The sequence below is a fragment of the Gasterosteus aculeatus genome, chromosome X, assembly GCF_964276395.1.
Source record: "Gasterosteus aculeatus chromosome X, fGasAcu3.hap1.1, whole genome shotgun sequence".
Classification (NCBI taxonomy): domain Eukaryota; kingdom Metazoa; phylum Chordata; class Actinopteri; order Perciformes; family Gasterosteidae; genus Gasterosteus; species Gasterosteus aculeatus.
In genome coordinates this window covers 16,415,625-16,437,172 of record NC_135698.1, presented here as the reverse complement: position 1 = coordinate 16,437,172, position 21,548 = coordinate 16,415,625, and the positions used below count along the sequence as shown (strand labels likewise).

The 21,548-nt window shown below is 43.5% G+C and overlaps 2 protein-coding genes across 8 annotated transcripts in view; one reads left to right on the top strand and one right to left on the bottom strand.

Annotated features, from left to right (window-relative positions):
• Positions 1 to 2,947: 2,947 nt before the first annotated feature.
• LOC120809638 (E3 ubiquitin-protein ligase TRIM21) lies at positions 2,948 to 6,925 on the bottom strand. 2 transcript variants are annotated; one of them, XM_040163596.2, is made up of 3 exons: positions 6,777 to 6,925; positions 6,145 to 6,398; positions 2,948 to 5,379 (listed from the first exon to the last, which is right to left on the bottom strand). In XM_040163596.2, exon 3 carries the CDS (start codon positions 5,368 to 5,370, stop codon positions 3,736 to 3,738), a length of 1,635 nt encoding a protein of 544 aa, XP_040019530.2. In that variant the 5' UTR covers positions 5,371 to 5,379; positions 6,145 to 6,398; positions 6,777 to 6,925; the 3' UTR covers positions 2,948 to 3,735. The 2 variants fall into 2 exon arrangements, with proteins under 2 accessions (XP_040019530.2, XP_040019529.2); XM_040163595.2 differs by lacking the exon at positions 6,145 to 6,398 and having other exon boundaries at positions 6,777 to 6,918.
• Positions 6,926 to 15,738: 8,813 nt separating this feature from the next.
• The window catches only part of LOC120809184 (voltage-dependent calcium channel subunit alpha-2/delta-4), a 34,278-nt gene continuing 28,468 nt past the window's right edge, over positions 15,739 to 21,548 (top strand). For 3 of the 6 annotated variants that reach the window (XR_013451221.1, XM_078083071.1, XM_078083069.1), the window contains exons 1-3: positions 15,739 to 15,866; positions 15,951 to 16,296; positions 20,456 to 20,537. Coding sequence is in view for 4 of the 6 variants with exons in the window: in XM_078083071.1 (XP_077939197.1) it covers positions 16,211 to 16,296; positions 20,456 to 20,537 (168 nt within the window). In the remaining 2 variants the exon portion in view is untranslated. The remainder of the gene's footprint in view (positions 15,867 to 15,950; positions 16,297 to 20,455; positions 20,538 to 21,548) is intronic. The other 3 variants (XR_013451222.1, XM_078083072.1, XM_078083070.1) reach the window with 1 other exon arrangement.

The following is a 21,548-nucleotide window of genomic DNA, read 5'->3' as shown; positions in this document are numbered from 1 at the left end:
GGCCACGTGCATGTGTAGTTTATCCCCCAAAAAATAATTTTGTTTTTTAAAGCACCAAAAGGAGTGATGGGTCAAATCAAATATGACAATATTCTTAATCAAATACCTGGTTTTTGATATATATCGTAGGGTTGACATTGCAAAATATTCACATCATGAGACTCTTCATTGATAATCAGTAGTGTTGATGTTGGTCACTGTTCAGTCCAGAAATGGTCACTTCCTGCTGCAAAAACACCTGGCTGGGTGGCTGTTTTTTATTTATTTTTAAACAGTTTGTAGCATTTTTTGTTTTTTTACTCCTATGCAGATAGTTATTAACAAATCCAACTTTTTTTAAAGGTATGGACCTAAAAGCCCGGCAGCACTGTTCTTTGTGTTTGCAGATGTCATGTGTGTTTGCCAAGGGACGACCAAACCACCCCCCCTCTCTCATTATCCCATGCAGATGTTCAGCGCCGGGCCCTCAGCGGTGTCGGGTGACCACAAATCTAATTGATATCAAAACTGTGGCGGGCGGGTGGGCAGAGGGGGGGCCAAAGCCCCCTGTGCGCTCTCGGGTTACAGCCCGACTTCTGACAGCCACTTTCTCCTGAAACATGCACTGTCTTTACTTCAAAGGACCAGAAAAAACAAACAGCAGCAATCAGACGCGTCAATGGACCCGGTCCGACCTGCCTGAGACCGGACCCGGTCCATCGAGGCGCAAAGTCCATGTCCATTTGTTTTTGGGGCGTTGATAAGCCACGCAGCTGAGAGGAGGGGATTGGACAGCTTAAGGAGAGGATGTGACTTTAAACCCACTTAATCCGGCCCATCTGGGCCCGCCGATTGTTTGATATATTTACGGTTGATGATCATCACTAATAGGTTTGTTATTTTCTTATGGGATGCTTATGAATGGAGGATGGAGGTGGGGGGGGCCTGGGAAGAGGCTGCCAATTTGTTTGGTTTTCATTTTGTTTTTGGGTTCGGTTTCAGACGGGGGGGTCCGGGAGGGGTTTCTGTTATGCCGTCTGAAGTCCGTCTGAAGTGGATTCTCACAGGTTGAGTGGAAGCAGATGGTTCTGTGTTTGGTGCTAATTTGTCTTGAAGAGTCTACGAGATTCGTGTCGGTCACGTTGCAAAGCTACTGGACCCAAAACGTTCTGACAGTCCTGAATCATTCAGCGGGTCCTGAAAATATAACAGTAACTTTCTATCTAACTTTCTGATAATTGTGATAAGGCTTTAGGGTTTAAAGCTTATAATTTAGCATATTTTATAAATATAAAGCTGTAGTGATGTGTGTTGTTATTATTTTATATTATTTTTCATGAATAAATTAAAATTAGTTCTGCAGCAACTGACCAACTGCTTTGTGTTGTTTTTCTTTTATGTCGTCCTTTGTTGACTTGTTGACAAGAGAAGCGTCCATGTGGACACGTTGCTTCTCTCTCTCCTGTTTCCTGTCAACACCACAGCCGAACCACACAGGATACATGAGCAGCTCGGACTTCCTGTGCGGTTCTAAGGTTGCTGTTCATCCGATGCCAGAATGTTCTTGAACGCACCTCCAGAAATAGTGCTGCATTAAAGTCTGCGAGAGACGAATGCAGAGAACCGAAGGGAATTCCTTCATGTTTAGACAATATATTCACGTTTTAGCATATTTATCCATAATTCCTTAAATGCAAACCTTCTTTAATCGTTACTTTATTATACATAACATCTGTGAAAAAGGCCTTTGTTTTGGTGAATTCAAGGACAAATTGACATCTATTTTCTGACCATTTTTGATGGAAGAAAGAACTAAATTATTGTGATTAACACATGATTTATCATTTTTCACATGTCACTGATACAGTGCTTTTAAAGAGGCCCCAGGAGTCTCTGTTCTTGAACGCGCCATCTAAAAGAAGATCTGCCTCACATCAAACAAATTAAGAGAAATGAACTTGACTAAATTCAATCTATATTTAAGATGGAAAACTTTGTACAATTCAACTGAAAAGCTTAACGCTCACTGGTGCAAGTGGGACTTCGGGAATATTCTAGGATGTTCCCACTGGGTTGTGTTTCATCTCTCTGGTTTCCCTAGTTACTGACCTTTGGCCTACTTGTGTGATGGATGACTTTATGACGCTATTTCAGTCCGAAGCGTCACGGACGGCCCGGCTGCCCGGGTATGAGGCCTTTCTTTGGCTATGTCTGCGCAGGAAGAGGTGCGTCAGGATGAGCTTGATGATCAGCTGCATCATCCGAAAAGTACCTTTTGTTCCCCGGGTCTTATTTCTCTCATTAACACAAGCAAGTGACCCTCCTTCATGCTACGTGTTTATGTGAAGCCAAAATAGAGTGCTGACGTAGCTTTGTAGGCTAACAGTTAGCATCGTACTGGCAGAGAGAACCCCTTCAGGAGGAGGACCTCGTCCCGGCTGTTGGACCCGCTGGTCCTGGCTCTGGTGCAGCATGTCCCCGGGGTCGGCCGGGTCAAAGCTCTGGCCCTCCTGGAGCGGTTCTCCAGCATCCAGCAGCTCTGCAACGCCGCCCCCGCCCAGCTAGAGCCCATCGTGGGTCAGGCTGCGGCTCAGCAGATCCACGGCTTCTTCCACAAAGACACTGCTGCTGGAACCTGATGGTCCAACTCCGGGTCCTTATTCCACCGGGGGCGTTTGGGGGAAATGACGTGGATGCACCTCGGCACTCAAACAAGTCCAAGTTTGGTTTGTTTCTGCAGGTGTTTGAACTACAAGAAGCTAAATGTGTCTGTTGACTGCAGGAAGCCCATGAGCCCGATTACAACACAGACGTGGTCTCAGAGATGACAGAGCCACGTAGTCTGGAAATAAGAAGTGGAGTTTTGACTTTTTAAGTCTAAAGTTTGGTATTTTAGTCAGAAGTCGGCATCTTTAATTCTGTTTTTACTTAACAAATAGGTAACAGTGATCACAGGAGGAGGCGCGTAGAGGATTCACTGTTCATTTATTCAGACCACAGAGGTTGTTTTGTTGCCATATAAACATGTTTATTTCTGCTGTAACGTTGTTCATTTTAACATGGAGGTCAATGGGAATTGAGCAGATCAGATTTAGGAATAATACAACATGTTTAAGCCTGGGCTTTAAAGAGTTAATAGCAAATTTGTGTTAGCTAATTGTTTTATTATCTTTATCTTAATGTTGCAGCTGAGATCAAGTCCTATCAATGCAAACACTGAACATCAAGATATTAAAGTCCTCTCTGCTGCTGCTGTTGTGTTGTAACAAATAGCAAATGTGACGCATCAGCGAAAAACAGAGAAAAAAAAGTTAATCATCATAATCATAAAAACACCAATGTAAACACTGAGCAATACATATTCACTTATTTCAAGAAATGATTGAGAATCTTTCTGTGAGAAATTAAAAGGTTCCTCTCTGTGATTCACAGGACAGATGATCAACAAACAGGAAATTAACTCAAGGCCCGTTTCCCTTTATGACATAATCATTGATTAACAATTATAAAGCATCCAGTTCACGAAAAGATCATCAGTTGTCTGACAGCTTCCATCTCTGTTTATAAACAGCAACATTCAATTTATCTCCTGGACTTTATCAAAGGTTTTGTCTTTTCACTCCATTTCTGTGGAGCTTTAGAAGGTTTGAAGGACGTTATTGTCCCGTCAAAGTTGACATGTGATAGAAAAGAGAAAAGGGTTTTTCAGCTGTGACGTCAAAAAATTATTAAAATGTTAAGTTAACACCTTTTGTTCTACTCAGTGTGATTGACAGCAGAGATGATCAGAGGAGCAGAGTTTGTACCATTATTATTAAGAGATGGACCAAAGAATGGGTAGAGTTTCTCAGTGAAGCAGCAGTCAGTAAAGGAGTAGATCAGAGCTGCAGCACCAACGTCATAAAAGGAGACCAGACCCTCCTCATATTCCACAAACACCCCCACCTTCTCAGGCCGGGACTCCAGAGAGAGACGGACTGATGGGCCAGCAAGAGCAGAGTAATTATTCTCATTCCTCAACCGTATCGCCCAGTGACCATTCTGAGGAGACGCTGAGATGAATCCCTTCCTGTTGATGGACTCTCTCACCACTCCTAAATCCCACTCGGTCTTCCCTTTAACCTGAACCTCGTAGTAAAATCTACCTGAAGAGAAACTCTGCTTTCCTAAAACAATAACACACTGATTAAATCTCTCTGGATTGTCTGGGAGATTCTTCTTTACATCTCCATGTTTAACTTGTTTTCCATCATCAGACAGGATGAGTTTAGGATGTGCTGTATCAGGATCAAGTGTCACATCCACTGCAGACTGCTGGACTCTCTTCAGCTCCAGCAGCTTCATCTGTTTACTGAGCTTCTTCTCCAGCTGGTGCACAGCTCTCACCACAGTCCCCTCATATGAAGGTGCACTGACTCTGACTCCTGTCCAGTCCTTGGTGGGTGGAGCAGTGTTCAGGGTCCTGAAGCTCTGGAGGAGGTGGAGAGGGTCTTCAGAGCGTGAGAGCTGCTCCACCTCAGTGCTTCTCTTCTTCAGCTCAGAGATCTCCTGTTCCAGCTCTTTGATGAAGCCTTCAGCCTGTTTCTGTGTCTTTCTCTGCTTCTCTTTGATGGTGTCGATGAGCTCCGCCTGGCTTCTCTCAACAGACTCCTTCAGAGCGCTGAAGACCAGGACACCTTCTGCTACCTCTCTGTCTGCTGCTTCCTCACTGAGCTCCACTGAGTGTTTGATCTCCTGAATCTTCAGCCGTCTCTTCTGGATCATCTGCTGGACTTCAGCCTCAGTCTTCCCCAGCTCGGCCTTCTTTCCTTCATATTCTTCTCTCAGAGGAACAACATCATGGTTCTTGTGGTCTAAAACAGTGCAGAGCATGCAGACACACATCTGGTCGGTCTTACAGAACAGCTCCAGCAGTTTATCGTGCTTCGTACACATCCTGCCTTCCAGGTTCTCCACAGGGTCCATCAGCTGATGTCTCTTCAGACCTGACGTAGTCAGATGAGGCTCCAGGTGAGCCTCACAGTAGGAGACCAGACACACCAGACAGGACTTGAGGGCCTTCACTTTGGTTCCAGTGCAGACGTCACAGGGAACTTCTCCTGGTTGGGCAGCTTGTTGCTCTGAGCTGCTGCTGCTGGCTTTCTGCTGAGCTGACAGTCTGAACTGAGCAGCCATCTCAGAGATGAACGTGTTGACCTGCAGCTCAGGTCTGGTGTAGAAAAGCTTTTTACAGTTGGGACAGTTAGGCAGGGCATTAACGTTCCAGTGGTCAGTGATGCAGGCTTTACAGAAGTTGTGTCCACATGGTATGGCGACTGGATGAGTGAACACGTCCAGACAGATGGAGCACAGGAACTGATCTTCAGTCAGCAGACAGCTGGCAGCAGACATATCGACACTCTGAGGACAACAAGTGAGACACAAATAAAACGTTTACTCCTTTAGTAACCAACAATAAAACCTTCAAGAAGCTCAAAGTGAAAGTGCATTAAATGAAGTGGAGAGAAGAAGAAAAGGCAGCATCAGCATGATGTGCTTCAAGTAACTGTAAGTCAGTTCAAGGTGGAGATTCAATTCTAAACTGATGTTGGATTAGTTTTAATCGAAAATAATGCATCATTAAAGAAGTGTTTATTATGTTTTGAGTAAATCTGGATCTGCAATAAGTAACATGTTTAGTTGAACAAACAGTATCAACTAGGAACATGAATCTACTATTGATGGACCAATGTGGTGTCTTCAGCATCGCAGTGATAACATCCAAACTCATCTGGTTATTGTTTGGATCATAATCTAAACAGAAATAATGTTAAACCCCAAAACACAAAGTGACGCCTCCATTTCTGTCACATTGCACATTAAATATTTCAATAATTCTGCTACTCTGCGTCTTACATCCTTGTGAGAGGAAAATACATTTTCAAAGTAGGCTAAACTTCTTAAAATCAAAGACCTGGTCTTCATCTTTGAGGAAGAGTCTGAGCATGGAGGCAACTCAGCCAAAGAGGAGGAAGAGGAGGTGCAGAGAGATGATGATAGAAACAGATGCACTCCGTCTGCAGAAGAACCGATGGAAGCTACTTCTTAGTGGGTCTCACTTATGAACCGCTGCATGAGGACGGCCCTGAAAGAGGCGCTAAAGACAAACTAGCAGGATGAGCTCACCTGAGGATGAAAGGTGACGTAATGAATCCTTTCTCTTCACATGTTACTCTCCATCACAGCCTTCAGAGCAGCAGTATTATTGGTGCCTGTGCTGATGAGTCTCAGGTAGCGTGCTTGGTATTTACAGGTACTGGTTGAATGTGGGTGTGTACAGAAGCAAAGAGGAGGCTCATCCGGCTCCACCAGTCCAACTTGTACTTTCTGTTTCCGTCTTTAGTTCTCACAAACACTTTTTGTTTTACGGAGCCTACGCCCTTTATGAATGAGATGTTTTAGCACATTATGCATTTATCATTACATCGTTTCTCAGCTAAACATCGGTCGAGTGGAATTTCTGTCCGAGTAGTTTGTCTGAGGTTTCATGTTAATCCCTGATGTTTGACCACAGTCGATATATTTGAGGTTCAAAGGATGATGTAACAGCTTGTATAATGTCAGATTGAAGCCGTAATAGGGGATTCAAGTCATAAGATAAAATCAGATAATATATGTTTAACTTTTAGTAAGCTTTTAGCGGGCCCTGTTGGTCTCTGATACTTATTTCTTATTATTTAGCGTGTTTATTTAAGTGTTTATTTCTCTTTAAAAGCACATTTTAATTACATCAAGTCTTTGTAGAGCAGCGTACTCACCAGAGTTTGTCAGAGATCCTGTTGTGTTGTTGATGAAAAGCTTCTGGATTCAGTTGTTTCTTTAGAGAGAAACAGAGAGACTCGTCTGGACTGCAGCTCTGCGTCACTCACACCAACTTTACTTTACCTTCTACTGTCTCCTCCTCTCTGCGATCTTACGACATCAAACATGAGGTTTTACTTTCATTATCCTTTTTTTAGTTGTAAATGTTTTTAATTGTATTAAATAATAAACACAGTATGTTTTACGTCTTTTAGCTGTTTATATACATCATGTTGAAAAGATATTTTTAGTCTCAAAAAGGTCAGATGACTTTTCTGTCTGGATGTTAGTCCAGGAGGATGAGCGGAGGGCCATTTTCAGGGAAGTTGGACAGGAGAATGTCCAATTCTTCCAAGAAATGAGCCAAGGAGCCTGGCGGACGGTAGAGGACAACGATGGTTAATTGTACCGGGTGAGTAACTGTTACAATATAAGACAGTAGGGTGGAAGATAAAAGACGGTAGAGAGAAAAGCTCCATTTGGGTGAAATGAGTAGACCTGTGCCACCATCCCTACCAGTGTGTCTGGGTGTGTGGCTGAAGAAGAAAGCGGAGGAGAGAGCGGATGGGGTGGATGTGTTCTCAGGTGTGATCCAGGTCTCGGTGAGAGCGATGAAGTCAAGCGACTGCTGGATAGCGAAGCCGGAGGTGAAGTCAGCCTTGTGAGTAGCTGACTGGCAGCCAGGCCTCCTGTGACGAGGTGCTGGACATGAGTGGAGCAGGTGGGATAGGTGAGAGAGGAGAGGTTGCGATAGAGAGCAGATCTATCCCGAGGCCTGTAGTATCTGCGGGAAGAGATTCGAACAGGTGCAGGTAAAGGGGTTAAATACATTATCAAAAATTAGAAATGTGTCCTTGATGAAAAGCAGCAGTGGCGATGCACGGGACAATAAAGTCTATGATAAATAAATAAACAAACCAACGACTTCCAGACGTGACTCTCTAGGTCGTCTTCAACAAAAAACGTTACTCCGCCTGTTGTTCTGGCGGTGAATTGCTCTGCAACACACGCAAGACTTTTAGAACCATGAATTAAAACGAGTGCGTCGACGCGACGGCGCGTAAAGACGCAGAAGCATGAGCAAGCCTTTAATGATTCAAGTCTGCTTTGCCTCTGAAGAGAAAGCAATACAGAGTAGGATCAGGTCAAACCTAGAAAAGATAGGAGGGCACGCCAGCAGTCAATTTAATCTAATATAGCAGAATCTACAGCAAGAAGTCCAACAACTAAAGAACGGCAAGAGCTAAACTGGCAATCAAATTAACTTTAAATTAAATTAAACAGCGGAATCAACAACACCTTTAGCAGACTAGCTTGGTTTAAAGAAAAGATACTTTTTTTCCGATTTCAGGTCGTCTGGATGTCTGAAGAGCCAGTAGTCGAGATGCATACAAGGAGTTGTGTTCTTCATTCATTCTCACTCACGTAACATCTGCTCAGTACTGTACCTACTTTGAATGTAAGCTCAGCTATTTTACTGCACGTTGTGTACTTTTACTGCTGATGGAGTACTACGCTGATGGTACGTAGGTCCTCTTACATTTAAGTGTAATAGGAGTCACTTTTACATGTTTGTATGTTGGTACTTTTTAGTTCAAGGAGTTGTGTTGTTTCTGGCGCCTCCTGTGGACCAAAGTGGAAGTGTCTCCTCTTACCAGCGTTCCTCCAGAGAACCTCTCATTTTGCTTCAGCAGCATCGTACTATATTACATTACATTACAGGTCATTTAGCTGACGCTTTTATCCAAAGCGACTTGCATTACACTTTAAACCCATGGCTTTTTCACATTTTGCCTGAGGAGCAATTAGGGGTTAGGTGTCTTGCTCAGGGACACTTCGACTTGAGACATGGGGCAGCCAGGACACCAACCTTGCGGTTCCCGGCCCACCCGCTCTACCCCCTGCGCCACAACGACCCCCACTATATACGGTTTTAATACTGATTGAGAGCCTTTGGTCTTGTCTGTGTGATGCTTCAGAGGCACAAATATAATGCTGAGAAGAGGAAACAGATATTACATCTTACGTATTACAACATACGTCGTATATTGGTATTCGCTCATCATCATCACCAAAGGAAGAGTTTGAAACTCCTTTGTTTCTGTGATGTCATTTGTTCTATCAGACCTCCACTGATACGAGTAGTCTCGTGCCACATGCCCTCATCAACCCCGACACGCACACACACACACGCACACATGTGTGTGTGTTCATCTTGTGCTTCTGACATTTGTTCCTGGAGCTCAACATGTGCTGGACAATTTCTCGATTCTTCCAGCAGCGGACAGCTGCAGCGTGAATTACAGTAAAGCTGCTGCTTTTAGGGGGAGATTAGGCTGCTGCAGTGTGTGTTCATGTGTCTCCTGGGACACGTTAACCCCGTGCAGCCAGAGGTCTTGCAGGTCCTGGACCAGGTTCTGATCGTTCACTGTTTTAATAACTACAGAAGAAGATCCGCCCGTTGACTTCCATTGAGATTGAATTCAGCGCCCGTGACTCCACGCGTTCCACAGAGTGTGGACTGTAAAGTCACTAAGACCAACAGCGTGTTCTCATAGAGATCATTGATCAGATCATTGATTAGGCCTATGATTCCTGCTACTGGTTACTGAGGCCCACGTGTTCACTCTGCTTCCAGGAAGTTCATCATTCATCTCCACTCATCACTTTTTAAATATTTTGACTCTTATGGCGACGGTGGCGCATGGAGCAGAGAGGGTGCACAGGGAAACCTGCCTGCTGTCCCATGTCAAAGTGTCCCTGAGCAAGACACCCAACCCCTAACTGCTCCCCGGGCGCCCTTACGGCTGCACACTGCTGTGGGATGTGTTCAAATGTAAACCATGGGGTAAAAATAAGTCTTTTTGGTCAGCTAAATGACATGTAATGTCAAAAACAACCTTCATACATCGATCACATCATTTTCTAGAGGAATCTCCACCACACATCTTTTTACTCAGCAATCTGGTCTCTGCCCCCCTTTGTCCTCTTAAACCCCCCCCCCTCACCATCCATTAAAACCCAACCACCACAGAAGAAGAAGACTCCTTTAACGGGCGAATGAAACATCATCCGAGCTCTTTGTTAGCTCTGTTTTTACTGCAGATTTCGTTTGTGGACGCTTCTTCTCTGAAGTGGAAAACCATCTGCGTGTTCGGGGGCGAACACTGCCACGCGCGCCCGCTTCGAGGTCACTGGCTGTTTTTTAACGGGCTGTTTTTTACACACAGGGCGAGTGGCAGCGTGGCGGAGGCCGCTACGAGGACGAGTTAACGGGTGGCCACACAGGCAGCTACCTGATCCTCATCTCCACCTCTTGTGTCTTCAGAGGCTGTAAAGCCTGGGGGGGGGGGGTCTTGGCGTCTCTGTGATGATGGTTAACATTTAACAGACAAACAACTGCTGCAGTGAGGGAGGGCGCAGCTTATCGGATGACCTTTCCTCTCCAGTCGGGACGAGTACGGAAGCAGGTTTTCATGTTTAAACAGAACGATCCCACAACTCTACTCTTTAAGGACACACTTTTTATTTTTGTTTGTTTGCTTCTACGATTACCCTTGATTGGTTAACAATAAGCAGAATGTAACTTTCCTGCGTGATCTGTGGAGGTTGTGTTCTGAAAAAAGAAAATCCAACCTCTGGGATGTTTGCATGTACAAAGCACAAACCCTTGTGGGTAATTCAGCGGTGGGGGAGTCGCCTACTTTGCGAGAGATTGACAGCTGCTGGATTTCGGCAGCGGCATAAACGGCGACACGTTCCATCTTAAAGGGGGATGAGGGGGGCAGCTGGGTGACACGCAGCTCAGGGGTGAGGGAGGGTGCCGGTGGAGGGGTGAGCAACCCCCCCCTGCTCTCCAGATGCCCCACAATGACAGAAGCCCCCACCGCCGGCCGCAGCAGGACACTCGGCAGTGACGTGAGCTGTCGGTCCTCCCCGAGGCCGGAGCGTGCCAGGCAACAGCTGCAGGGCTTAGCCCCCCCCCTCCTCCCCCTACACACACACATCACCCATCACCCCCCCAAACCCCGACATAACCCTCCAGCCACGCCAGGCCACGCGGGGCAACGTCCTCCTCAATACGACCATTGTTTATCTAAGCCCTCCATATCAGAGGGATGGAGCCCCCTCCTCCACACACACGCACACACACTACACGCACGTGTGTGTGTTAACATGACGCTGAGGATGATGAACTAGACCTCGGCAGCTGTTGGCGTGTTAAGAGAACGGTCCAAAAACAAAGTAGAAAAAAAGAAGACACTTAAATATTAGACGTTCAGAAGTTTCTTATTAAACCGTTGCCATGGTTACTGGACCCGCCTCTGTTGTTTTGTGTGCTACCGGTCGTTTCAGATCAATAAATTTAACCGTAATCCATCATCTCGATGCAGTACGGCTGCTTCTGACCTGAACCCATGAGCCACGGCGCTGAGAGCTGGAATCTCATTGGTCGTTGATATCAACGATATCGCAAACTAAAACAAATTAATCTTGAGCAGCTGGAATAAGTAAATGTTCCTTTCACGTCTTCTGTCAATTTGTTCTTCACTCCTCTATTTGAGAATTATACAAGATGATCAGTTCGGGACCGATGGCGTGCGCTCTGATTGGCTGCCGAATCCAGAGTCGGTGGATGTTGTGTAGGACGTTATGTAACTAGTATGATATGGACACCACCCGACCTCTGACCCCAGCTATGTGTCACACAATTCAGGTGTCAGAGTCATGTGACTGCACTGAGCATGTGCAGAAGGGTTTCTGCCTAGCTCTAGCTAACGACTAGCTATCTAGTTAGCTGACTAGCATTTAACATAAAAACATGGAATTTGAAAAAAAAAAAAACTTTTACGACTCACCCCAACACTGTGAGTGTGTGTGTGTGTGTGTGTGTGTGTGTGTGTGTGTGTGTGTGTGTTGAGGTGCTGATGAGGTGGGTTCCAGGTCCAAGGTGTCATGGAGGATCTGGTAACATTGTGGTCTCAGTGTCACAGCTAGGAGTATATCACCACATGGTTTAAGTGCCGCTCACAGACACACACACACACACACACTCTCTCATACACGCACACTCTCACACACACTTTCACACACACACACATACTCACACTCAAAATATCCCATTTGTCTGAACTACGTGGTGTTGGTTAGTGATTATGTTTCCTCATGAGTAAATTGTATCATTCATACCAAGGTGTAAAGTAGTGATTGTACTATATACATATATATATTGAACTATAAATCTACTCGGATCACATCAGTGACGTGTTAGTGATGAAAGTGACTTTTATTCTATTTATTGATCTGTTCACGGGCTCAAATATTTGTTAAATAACAGCTTGTGTTCTTACAGTTTTTTTCGATTGCTAAACGACAGCGGGCACAGCTGGAGTCACATGTGCAAAACTCTAACTACGGTCTGCACAGCAGCAGTTCATGTGGACCAAACTTTAGTTTGTTTTTCATTGCTTGAACAGTTTTCAAAACTCTACAAACTTATCCCATGACATATCCACAACCTGCACAACACTGTGGATTTACAGCACTTCAAATGCTAAAACACTGCTGTCAAAACTGTGAACCACACATTCAAAACGGAATGTGCCTTTCAAACACTGCTGATTGCAATTTCAGCTGAAAGGCTGAGCAGGTGTCTTGTTTTAGACTATATATATATATATATATATGTAGAGCTCATATATATATATCTATATGTAGAGCTCAGAAAGACTCATTTTGGAAATGGAACAAGGAAGACGGCTTGGCGGAGGGAGACAAAGAAGACAAACAGCTGTTATTTCAGATGAAATAAGGGCTTCACTTATAGACCATGTGGTGACTCACGGTCTCTCACTGAGAGAGTTGAGGGTGGAACCCAATCTGCAAACATCCACAGTGGCATCTGGAATGCAAGTTTTCCATCATACAAACAGGTGAGAGGAGTTTTTCTCTGTCTGGAGGTGGAAAGTGTTTGTTCACCACCCACATGACCAAATGTCTCTTTTGGAAGCCGGATGTGAGGACACGAGTCCAGAGGACTGCCAGGGATGGATGAGGCTTCCAGAAGGTCCTTCCCCAGGTTCATGGCAAGAGAGAAAATTAGATGTGATGTTGATGAAAACCTGTGGCCTGATGCTAGAGAGGCGGGATCAGCCCCTCAGTTATTTGTTCACATTACAGTATGTACTTTTAGTTTCTACCTTTTTTTTCTCATTACTGTAATTCCATAAATTACTACAGACTATTGAAGCAAACTTCTAATTTTCATTTACCTTAAAGAATTGTTATGTTCTAAAAATTTTAATAAATCATGTGAAAGAATGTCACTCTTTTTGTTGAAGAAAATCTAACTTTGTATGAAGTCACTGAAATTGTTCAAAGTGTAAAGATGATCAGTTACTATTTTGTGTATTGGTGTTTGATGCTGGTGTTTTTACTCTCAGTGTGTTCTGAGTGACAGTGTGTGTTCTCTCAGTGAGGCTTGTGCACAGTGTTTGCTGCACTGAGCCTGTTTTGAGCAGTGTGTTGAGTTGTGTTGCTTGGAGTGAATTTTGCCGGTGATGTGAACTGTTTAGCTCAGGTGACTGTTGGTAGTGCAGACTGTAGTTAGAGTTTTGCACATGTGACTCCAGTTGTGGCCACCGTCGTTGTAAATGTAAATATTGAATTGGCAGCATGCACTGACTTAGACCTGACTTCCTGTGTGTGTGTCTGTCACTAAAGAAAGGTGCTGAAGTTTGAAATAAGCTCAAGAAGAAACTTTCGGATTTCTGAGTGTCATGGCTAAGCTTTTTTATCACAATATATCTATTTAATCACAATTTATCTATTTATTTTTGTGTGTATGCATTTGTATATACTGTATAGGAATAAGTATGTAACTGATTCAGAATTAATATAACATTTATTATAAATTATAATAGCGTGAAAGGGACAAACATACTTTACATAAATATTTAGTAAAAAAAAAACTTGATCCGGTGGTATTTTTGTTTTTTACTGCAGTAATAATCAGAGTACTAATTACTTGTATTTGTACCTTCTGTCTCTTCTGATTATACTTTTCAACCTTCAGTTTCGTCCTCTCTTGTCCGTGACGTCAACGTATCCTCCGTCTCCGCAGTCGCACGTGACGTTTTTGAGCACCAGAGGGCGCTGTGGTCTCATCACCATCAGTCATAGTTCACCTGCTTTCTGTGTCTAGGGACTTATTTTTCACGGTGAAATACAGTAACAATAAATCAGTCCCGCTCCTCTGTGGAAACACCACAATCATAACTAGTAATATTTTTTATTTATTGTCACATGACAGTTCATGGCTTCATAGTTTTATTGAAGAGTTAAGATTTCAATGTTATTCACAGAATCTGATTAAATGTAAAGACAGCCGAGTAATGCGTCAATGTATGTTTCTGTGGCTTCTTTTGGTCGTATTTAATAAGGGTTGTGATGATCAAACATTTTTGATCAACGTTAGTTATGTTTAGAGGCTTTAGAGGCTAGCATCTCTAACAGAGTGTGTTGTGAAGACGTGATGATCGATCACTAAGCAATAACGAATGACTTGTTAAAGCCAGTGGAGCACCCGATGATGAATGAATAATGTCAGGTCAGAGCTTTGGGCGACAAACTTCTTCAAAGTTCTGATATTCTGAGGCCTCAAACCGACTGAGTGGATCGAAAGGTCTGAAGGTCACAAGGTTACAAAGTCAGAGTAAACTGGCTCGTATCACAGAGGAAACTGAATGTGAGGGGATATGCTGTATTTTAATTGATTTTAAACCACTCAGCTGGTTTCACTTCATGACCCCTCTTGGTCGACAGGAGGAGGATGGTGATGGTGAAAATGATGGTGATGATTCTCAGAGAGAATCATTGCTTTGGATCCTAGACTCACCGATGAGTTGAGTTCAATGTTTCTGAAGCATCAGAAAACTACTCGGCTAATACTGAAACAGGAAGTAACCTCTGGCTCTGCTAGCTGGTCCCATAGAAGTTTATGAGGAAATTACTCTGCTTCTCCAGCAGGGGGTGACTCCTCTGGTCCCATAGAAGTCTACTAGATTACATTACAGGTAATTTAGGTGACGCTTTTATCCAAAGCAATTTACATTTTACATTACATTACATTTTTAACCCATGTCTTTTTACATGTTTGCCAATGGAGCAATTAGGGGTTAGGTGTCTTGCTCAGGGACACTTTGACATGGGACATGGAGCAGCATGGACTCGATCCGCCAACCTTGCGGATCCCGGTGCACCCTCTCTACTCCATGCGCCACAGTCGACTCCTACAAGAAATGACTCTACTTCTCTCTTGATTAATTCCCTCAGTAAACATTGTACACATGAGTTTATGGTCTCTACTTTCAGGTCTTCTTCAATACAGCATAATGTTCATTTAGTAAATTATGGTCCATTTAGAGTCAAACAGACGCTGCTGCTTTAGAGCGGGGCTACACGCTGATGGACAGGTCTCTTGCCGAACTTGATGATTGATTGATTAGGAGGAGGACTAGAGATGAAATAGGTCAGCTCTAATTGGCTGACAGCTTTGCCGCTCGTTACGTCTTCATTAGACTGTGTTCTCTCCACATCAGGTGTCTGACTGCCCCCGCCCCTGAGCAAGGCACTGACTCTGGGCCACACATCCCCAGGTGAGTCACAGAGCTTCAACCCCCTTGACCCCCTTTGCCCCCCCTTTCAGTATCTAAACTGAACCCCAGGGTCTCTTTTTCCTTTTGGCCGATCTGATTGGTCGCAGGACAGCTTGTCTCCAGAAATCACTCTAATCCTCTTAGATAAAACCAAGCCTCGTCCAATCCTCTGCTGCAATCCCTCCCCCTCTCTCCCTCTCTCTCTCCCTCTTTCTCGCCCTCCTTTTCTCCTCTCTCTCTCTCTCTCTCTCTCTCTCCCTCCATGGGACTTTTAATCCAAGTGGATTACATTGCAAATTGGGTGACAGTGGAACAAGCGGCTCTAAAATCTGCTGCCGGCTTTGCGTCCCCCTAAATATCTGCAAGGTGGAGGAAGTGACCCGCCCGTTGGTAAGGACCAAACCTGAAAGAACCTCCTTAGAGGGACCACCCCCCACTGGATTTTAAACTCTCTCTCTACTGGACGATTTTCAGGTGCTTCAGAAATGCCTCTGGAAGCCTCTACTGAGGCGATGAGGCGCTGAGGAAGATGCCGGAAGCGGGGCGACTTCGCCCGGACACAACGGAGAACGCTCGGGGTCCACAGCCCCCCACCGAGGCCGACGCCCACTTCCTCTTCTTCTTCTTCTTCTACTCCCTCTAGCCGACATGAGGAACTCTTGGTGATCCTCCCAGATCCTCTTCAGAGTAGATCCAAGTTCAGAGAAAAGACCCCTGGGTCCGTTGAAAGCAGGATGGGGGGCCGGGTGCTCCTGAGGATTCTGGGTCTTCTCTGCTTGTGGATTACGGCTCAGGCTCAGATGAAGATCCCACCGGAGACGTGAGTTCTGCCCTTCATCCCACCTGTGCAGAAGTTACTTTGAAGTGCATCATTTCAACAAAATCAAAACATCCAGTTACTTTTAGTCCAATAGTTTGAGAATGGATGCCGACATGAATATGTCATTTGACTTTTTATTATTTTTAATTGCTAAGGAAAGTATTCCTAATTCCGTTTTTTTTATTATTTTGCGGTAATATTCACTAACAAAGTTTTAATGATTATAAATCCCAACCTGTTTTGCTCTCTGTGGAGCTTGTCGATTTTAAGACTCTCTGTCTTATGAATCTTACAAACACCTTCAGCTTGTTGAACGCGCCCGCCAACAAACATTTGGCGGGCAAGAAGTTTCGCCGATATCGGTTGGTTTGCCTGGCAGCTAGTTAGCAGCGTTAGCTGACATTGCAGCGCTAGCTCATGCTGTCGCTTGTCGCGCTGCCGTGCTGTGCCTTTTCTCCCTACTTGTTTAATTATGACCACCAGGGATGTAGATGGTTTGTTTCCACTAACTGCTGGTCCCCCGATTATAAGTCTCATTGCCGGCTAGCGGTTATCTCCGCTTTTAGGAATAACTTTATTAAACATATTGACATTCCAATGTAACGAACATCTCAGGCCATTGGAAGGTTAGCTTCAAGTTGTAACCTTGCTTTTTAATGCATCAGTTGGCCCGTGACACACACAAACATACGCACACACACACACACTTGCTCGTCTGCGGTCCGGTGTGCTAACCGTCCCTTTACAGTTACCCTGCAGACATCCATCTGTGTTCTGTGAAGCTCACACAAAACAGTCCTGATTGGACTTGTTCCAGATAAATTAAGCCTCAGACGGCGAACTCCCAGAGTGCACCGTGTTTTCACCAGGGATCCCCAGGGAACGCGTCCGTGTCAGCTGACAGCTGACGCCGCCGAGGACGAGCTAAAATCTGCTCTCTGCTTCTGTCCACGACTCCTCAGCAGAGACAAACTCGAATGAACAAAACGTTTCACCTGAAGAGGCCTTCACAGACAACAGGAAAATAAATGTGCACCGAAGCAGCTAGAAACAAAACCAGAAGAACGAAAATAACACAAAATAGATCAGAACAATCAGGAGCAATCAACAATCAGCAATATTTTTTTTGTCTTTAAATTCTTCTTTTCCACATGTATAAAATACACTTCCCAGAATGCATCTGTGTGCACCTCATTAGCATGAAGGCTGTGGAGCAGTGCTACACGCTGCCTCGTGGACACGCCCCTTCCACAGGCCACACCCCTACTCTACCCCACATTCACCACAAATTACCGGTTGCACATTTGGCTGATTTGTGGTCAGGACACTGAATGTGTCGCAGAGGAATTATTCACATCCTTTAATTCGGTAAAAGTACTAATACCACAAAGAAGTACAATCAAATTATGGTATTCACACTGGGTCTGATGTACTAGTATATGTTCTATTCATTTACCGCGACCCAGATTATTAGTTTATGTCATAATCTGCCCTGCAGTCCATCAAAGAAACACATTGTTGTATTTTTAATTGTTTTAATTTAGTGTTTTATTTCTCTGTAAATGCACAATTCAAATGATTAGAAAATAAGACATGCTGTATAACAATGAGCTCATGTTAGGAAGTCAAAAAGATCATAATTCATCTCTACTTTTATGTTATTGTGAAAAAATCTGGATTTATTCAAGTTTTTCACTGAAACTACATTTTACAGATGACACATGAACACATCGTGATGACGTTACCAATCACCGTCAGCTAGCATTAATAATATCGTCAAATCTCAGAGGTCAACGGTCAGACACACAAACACTCGGAGGTTGTAGTTAATTATTTTTCATGTAAATAAAATGCTCTTTTCTTCTGACTGCTGTTAGTTTTCACATTGAGACTTTTGGGATAGTAAATCTGTATCAAGGTCAGGTTGAAATCACCTTGTGATAAGTTAAAATTTAGATAAACATCCTGATAAAATCTCAACCTCTTCTCACTCCCAGGTCCAGAGGATTACATTTTAGAGGTGATCTTGATGGAGGATTTATTTTATTTTGGCGGGTTGATGGTCAGAGCTGGACCCTCAAACAGAGCGCTTGATTTAATCACATTACCAGAGCTGATGTCACCGATACAAGCACCTGGGTGTGAGATAAAGCTCTCCTGTGCTTGTACATGGAAGTTTTTTAGCTCTTTGTTTGGGGTAAAAAGTCTGTCGGTGGAGAGATGAAGTTGTTTTTTATTGTTGCTTCAGGGGACCAGCGTTTGACATCCGTGTGTTTGATGTCGGGTTTGTTTTATTGAGCTTCATATTCTCAAAGGCGCTTCAGAGATGTTTGAGCGAAGGGCGTCTTCTGCTCTGTGGCTGTTGACATATGGACATATAAGTCCTTTTCTCCCATGAGTGGTAGATATAGATACTCTACTTGATACTTTATTTATCTCTTTGAGTGAAAAACATTCATCACCAATCTGTCTACTCAAATGTTTCCAGGAACATATTTTAATTATTGCAATATGTGGAAGCTTGTGAGACGGCGGCCATGTTGAAAACTGTCGACCCAAAATCCAATGGGGGGCGAAGCCACAACTCGGAGCGGGCGGAGCCAACCGGACCGTCGGTTGGTTCCATTGGTTGTGTGGATGTCCGTCACACAAATTGAAATGTGGAAATATAAACCGCACAAACACCAACAAAGGCTGTTTTAATAACCTTTCAGAAATTTCAAAAAGAAAAATGAACCCACCACTGCTGACATGTAATTGCATGTAGTTACATTTAGATGTTTACATAGTAAAGTGTATTTAAATTTATTGAGATTTATTAAAATAATTTAGGTACATATATTTCAATGTAGTTAAATGTAATTCAATTTAGTTAAATGTAGTTGAAGGTAATTTAATTTGGTTTATATTTACATATAGTTACATGCGGTTAGATTAATTAAATGTCACATCAAACAGCAAGAACCAAATCATACTAAAGATATTACAACTTTTCCTGCTTTATTTGTTGTTTTTGTTTCTAAACAGCTTTTAACAGTTTAGTCTATATACTGAAGCCTAGATAAAAAATAACATGCTATATCCCGTCTGTGTTTGTGTGTGTGTGTGAATTTAGAGGATTAGAGTCCAGAACAGATGCATCAATAAACTGCTGCTAGATAAACACACACACACACAGGCTGCATGTTAAATGGAAGATTTTCATAACTTTTTAAGTCAAACACCAAATAAATCTGCATCTGTAACGTTTGTTTGACATAAAGATGCAGCCGTGTTTGTTTAGTCCTTTGCACCTGTATTGTTATTTAACGTATTAAAGTTATTATGGTGTCACTGGTATCATTATCTCTCCTTTACAGTGGTGCCCTGACACATTTAACCTTTTTTCAGACAATTTAAAGATAATTTGAATGCAGTCCACTTGGCCACACACCAAAACCAAACAACTATTTCAACAATTCCTCTACTTGTTTTATTTAATCATGGAAACCGGATTCATTTCCAAAGAGAAACGCAAGCTTGTAAAGTCGTATAAAATTACAAAACTCATCTCAAAAAGCTGCTGAAAGAGCTGAAAAACCTGACCGAGTGTGAGGTAAGGTGTGTGTGTGTGTGTGTGTGTGTGTGTGTGTGTGTGTGTGTGTGACCCAGATGAACATCAGATTATCTAAATCTCTTTCATCGCTGTCGTATTTAGCTGCCTTTTTCTGCCCAAACTCACCGCCTCTGCTGCTAGCCGTCACCACGGCAACAGCCCACTGGACGAGAGGCAATCAACTTATCTTTATTAAAGTAACACAACAACCCTAAGAAACCTCGGGAAGTTCCTCTCTATTTTTTACTTTTGCTCTTGTCAAATGTTACTCTCTTTGGTTTTGAGTTTCCATTCAAAATAGAAGTCCTGCTGTCCTGTGGAAACAGAACCATGATGACTACAAGTAGAAAGAACGGAACCTTTTTTTACAGAATAATACAGTTATATTGATATATATCAGGCAACTTTCTTGAGAAAAAAAACTACATTTTAATCTTTCTATATATACTGTATATATATGTATAAAAAAATTAAATATAGATCAAGCTGCAACTCAGGGTCCTCCTGGGGTTCTTCATTGATCCTGCTCTGTGTTTGTTTGATGACTGCCCCCTTGTGTTTTAGGGTGCAGCAGTGGGCGATGGTGCTCTCCACTCAGCTACGAGACCTCACCACCAAATACTCAGGCTCTCTGCTTCTCCAGAAGGTAAGCCTAATTTTACTGCTTCTGCTTTGGGACAGGGGGAGGGAGGTATTAGCATAGATAACGTTAGCTTAGCATACCAGCCTGAACATGAAGAACATCTGGAACAAGTGACCAGAGTCTGTGGAGCACAGCTGGACAAAGCTGCGCCGCGATTGGCCGGTCTGAGATAAAGGGGCGTGACTTGGTAAAGGGGCCGTTCTCTCCTTCGTGTTTTTGAGTTGTCCTGTTTCAGGGAAACCTGGAGCTAATCTAGTGAAATCTGTCATCATTTTCAGATGGATTTAAGGATTAAATGATCAGAAGTTGGTGGTTGAAGGTCACTGTGACCTCACGAAACACAGCAAACGACGTGTCGGCTTTTGTGGAGGCGCTGAACAGCGAGGCTGTTGTTCCAGTTTGGTTTCTCTACAGTCGATTCTATGATTTCTCTCTTCGCTAATCCAGAATCAGTGTGAACTCTACGACTCTGGTGGGCTTTAAATATTGTCCGGCGTTTTTAGAATTAAGAAGGTTGAACTGGGAAAAGAAAGCAATGGGAGCATGTGTGTGTGTTGTGTCATAGTGACTCTGTATGTGTGTGTGTGTGTTTACCAGGGAGAACACACACACAAACAGGGATCATGGTAATGCCCAGATTGAGGGCCGAGCCCTCTTTACTGGCGTCGGGATTTGTGGCCTGTTCTGATTCTAGTCATTCATCCATTTATCAGATTTGGATTCATCACAGCAGCTGCAGTTATTCTGCTTGCAGAGACTCTGAGACTTTGACCCACAACCACATAAAGCAGATCCTAAAATAAATGTCATGGGGGAGAATCTTGTTAAGTGTCGGACTCATAAACTGATGTCGCCATCTTGGATTTCATACATCCAGGAGGACGTAGAGACAGGGATGTGTGGGGAAGGCAGGACTCAAATGCAGAGTTTAACGCAAAAACAACTTTAATAGTCAAAAACTCTAAGTAACAGGCCAATGGGCAAAAACATACACAAGTACCGGAGGGAAAAAAG

Bases quoted from the DNA above. Each gene is read 5' to 3' on its own strand.
- LOC120809638 (XM_040163596.2), bottom strand. From the start codon at position 5,370: ATGTCTGCTGCCAGCTGTCTGCTGACTGAAGATCAGTTCCTGTGCTCC.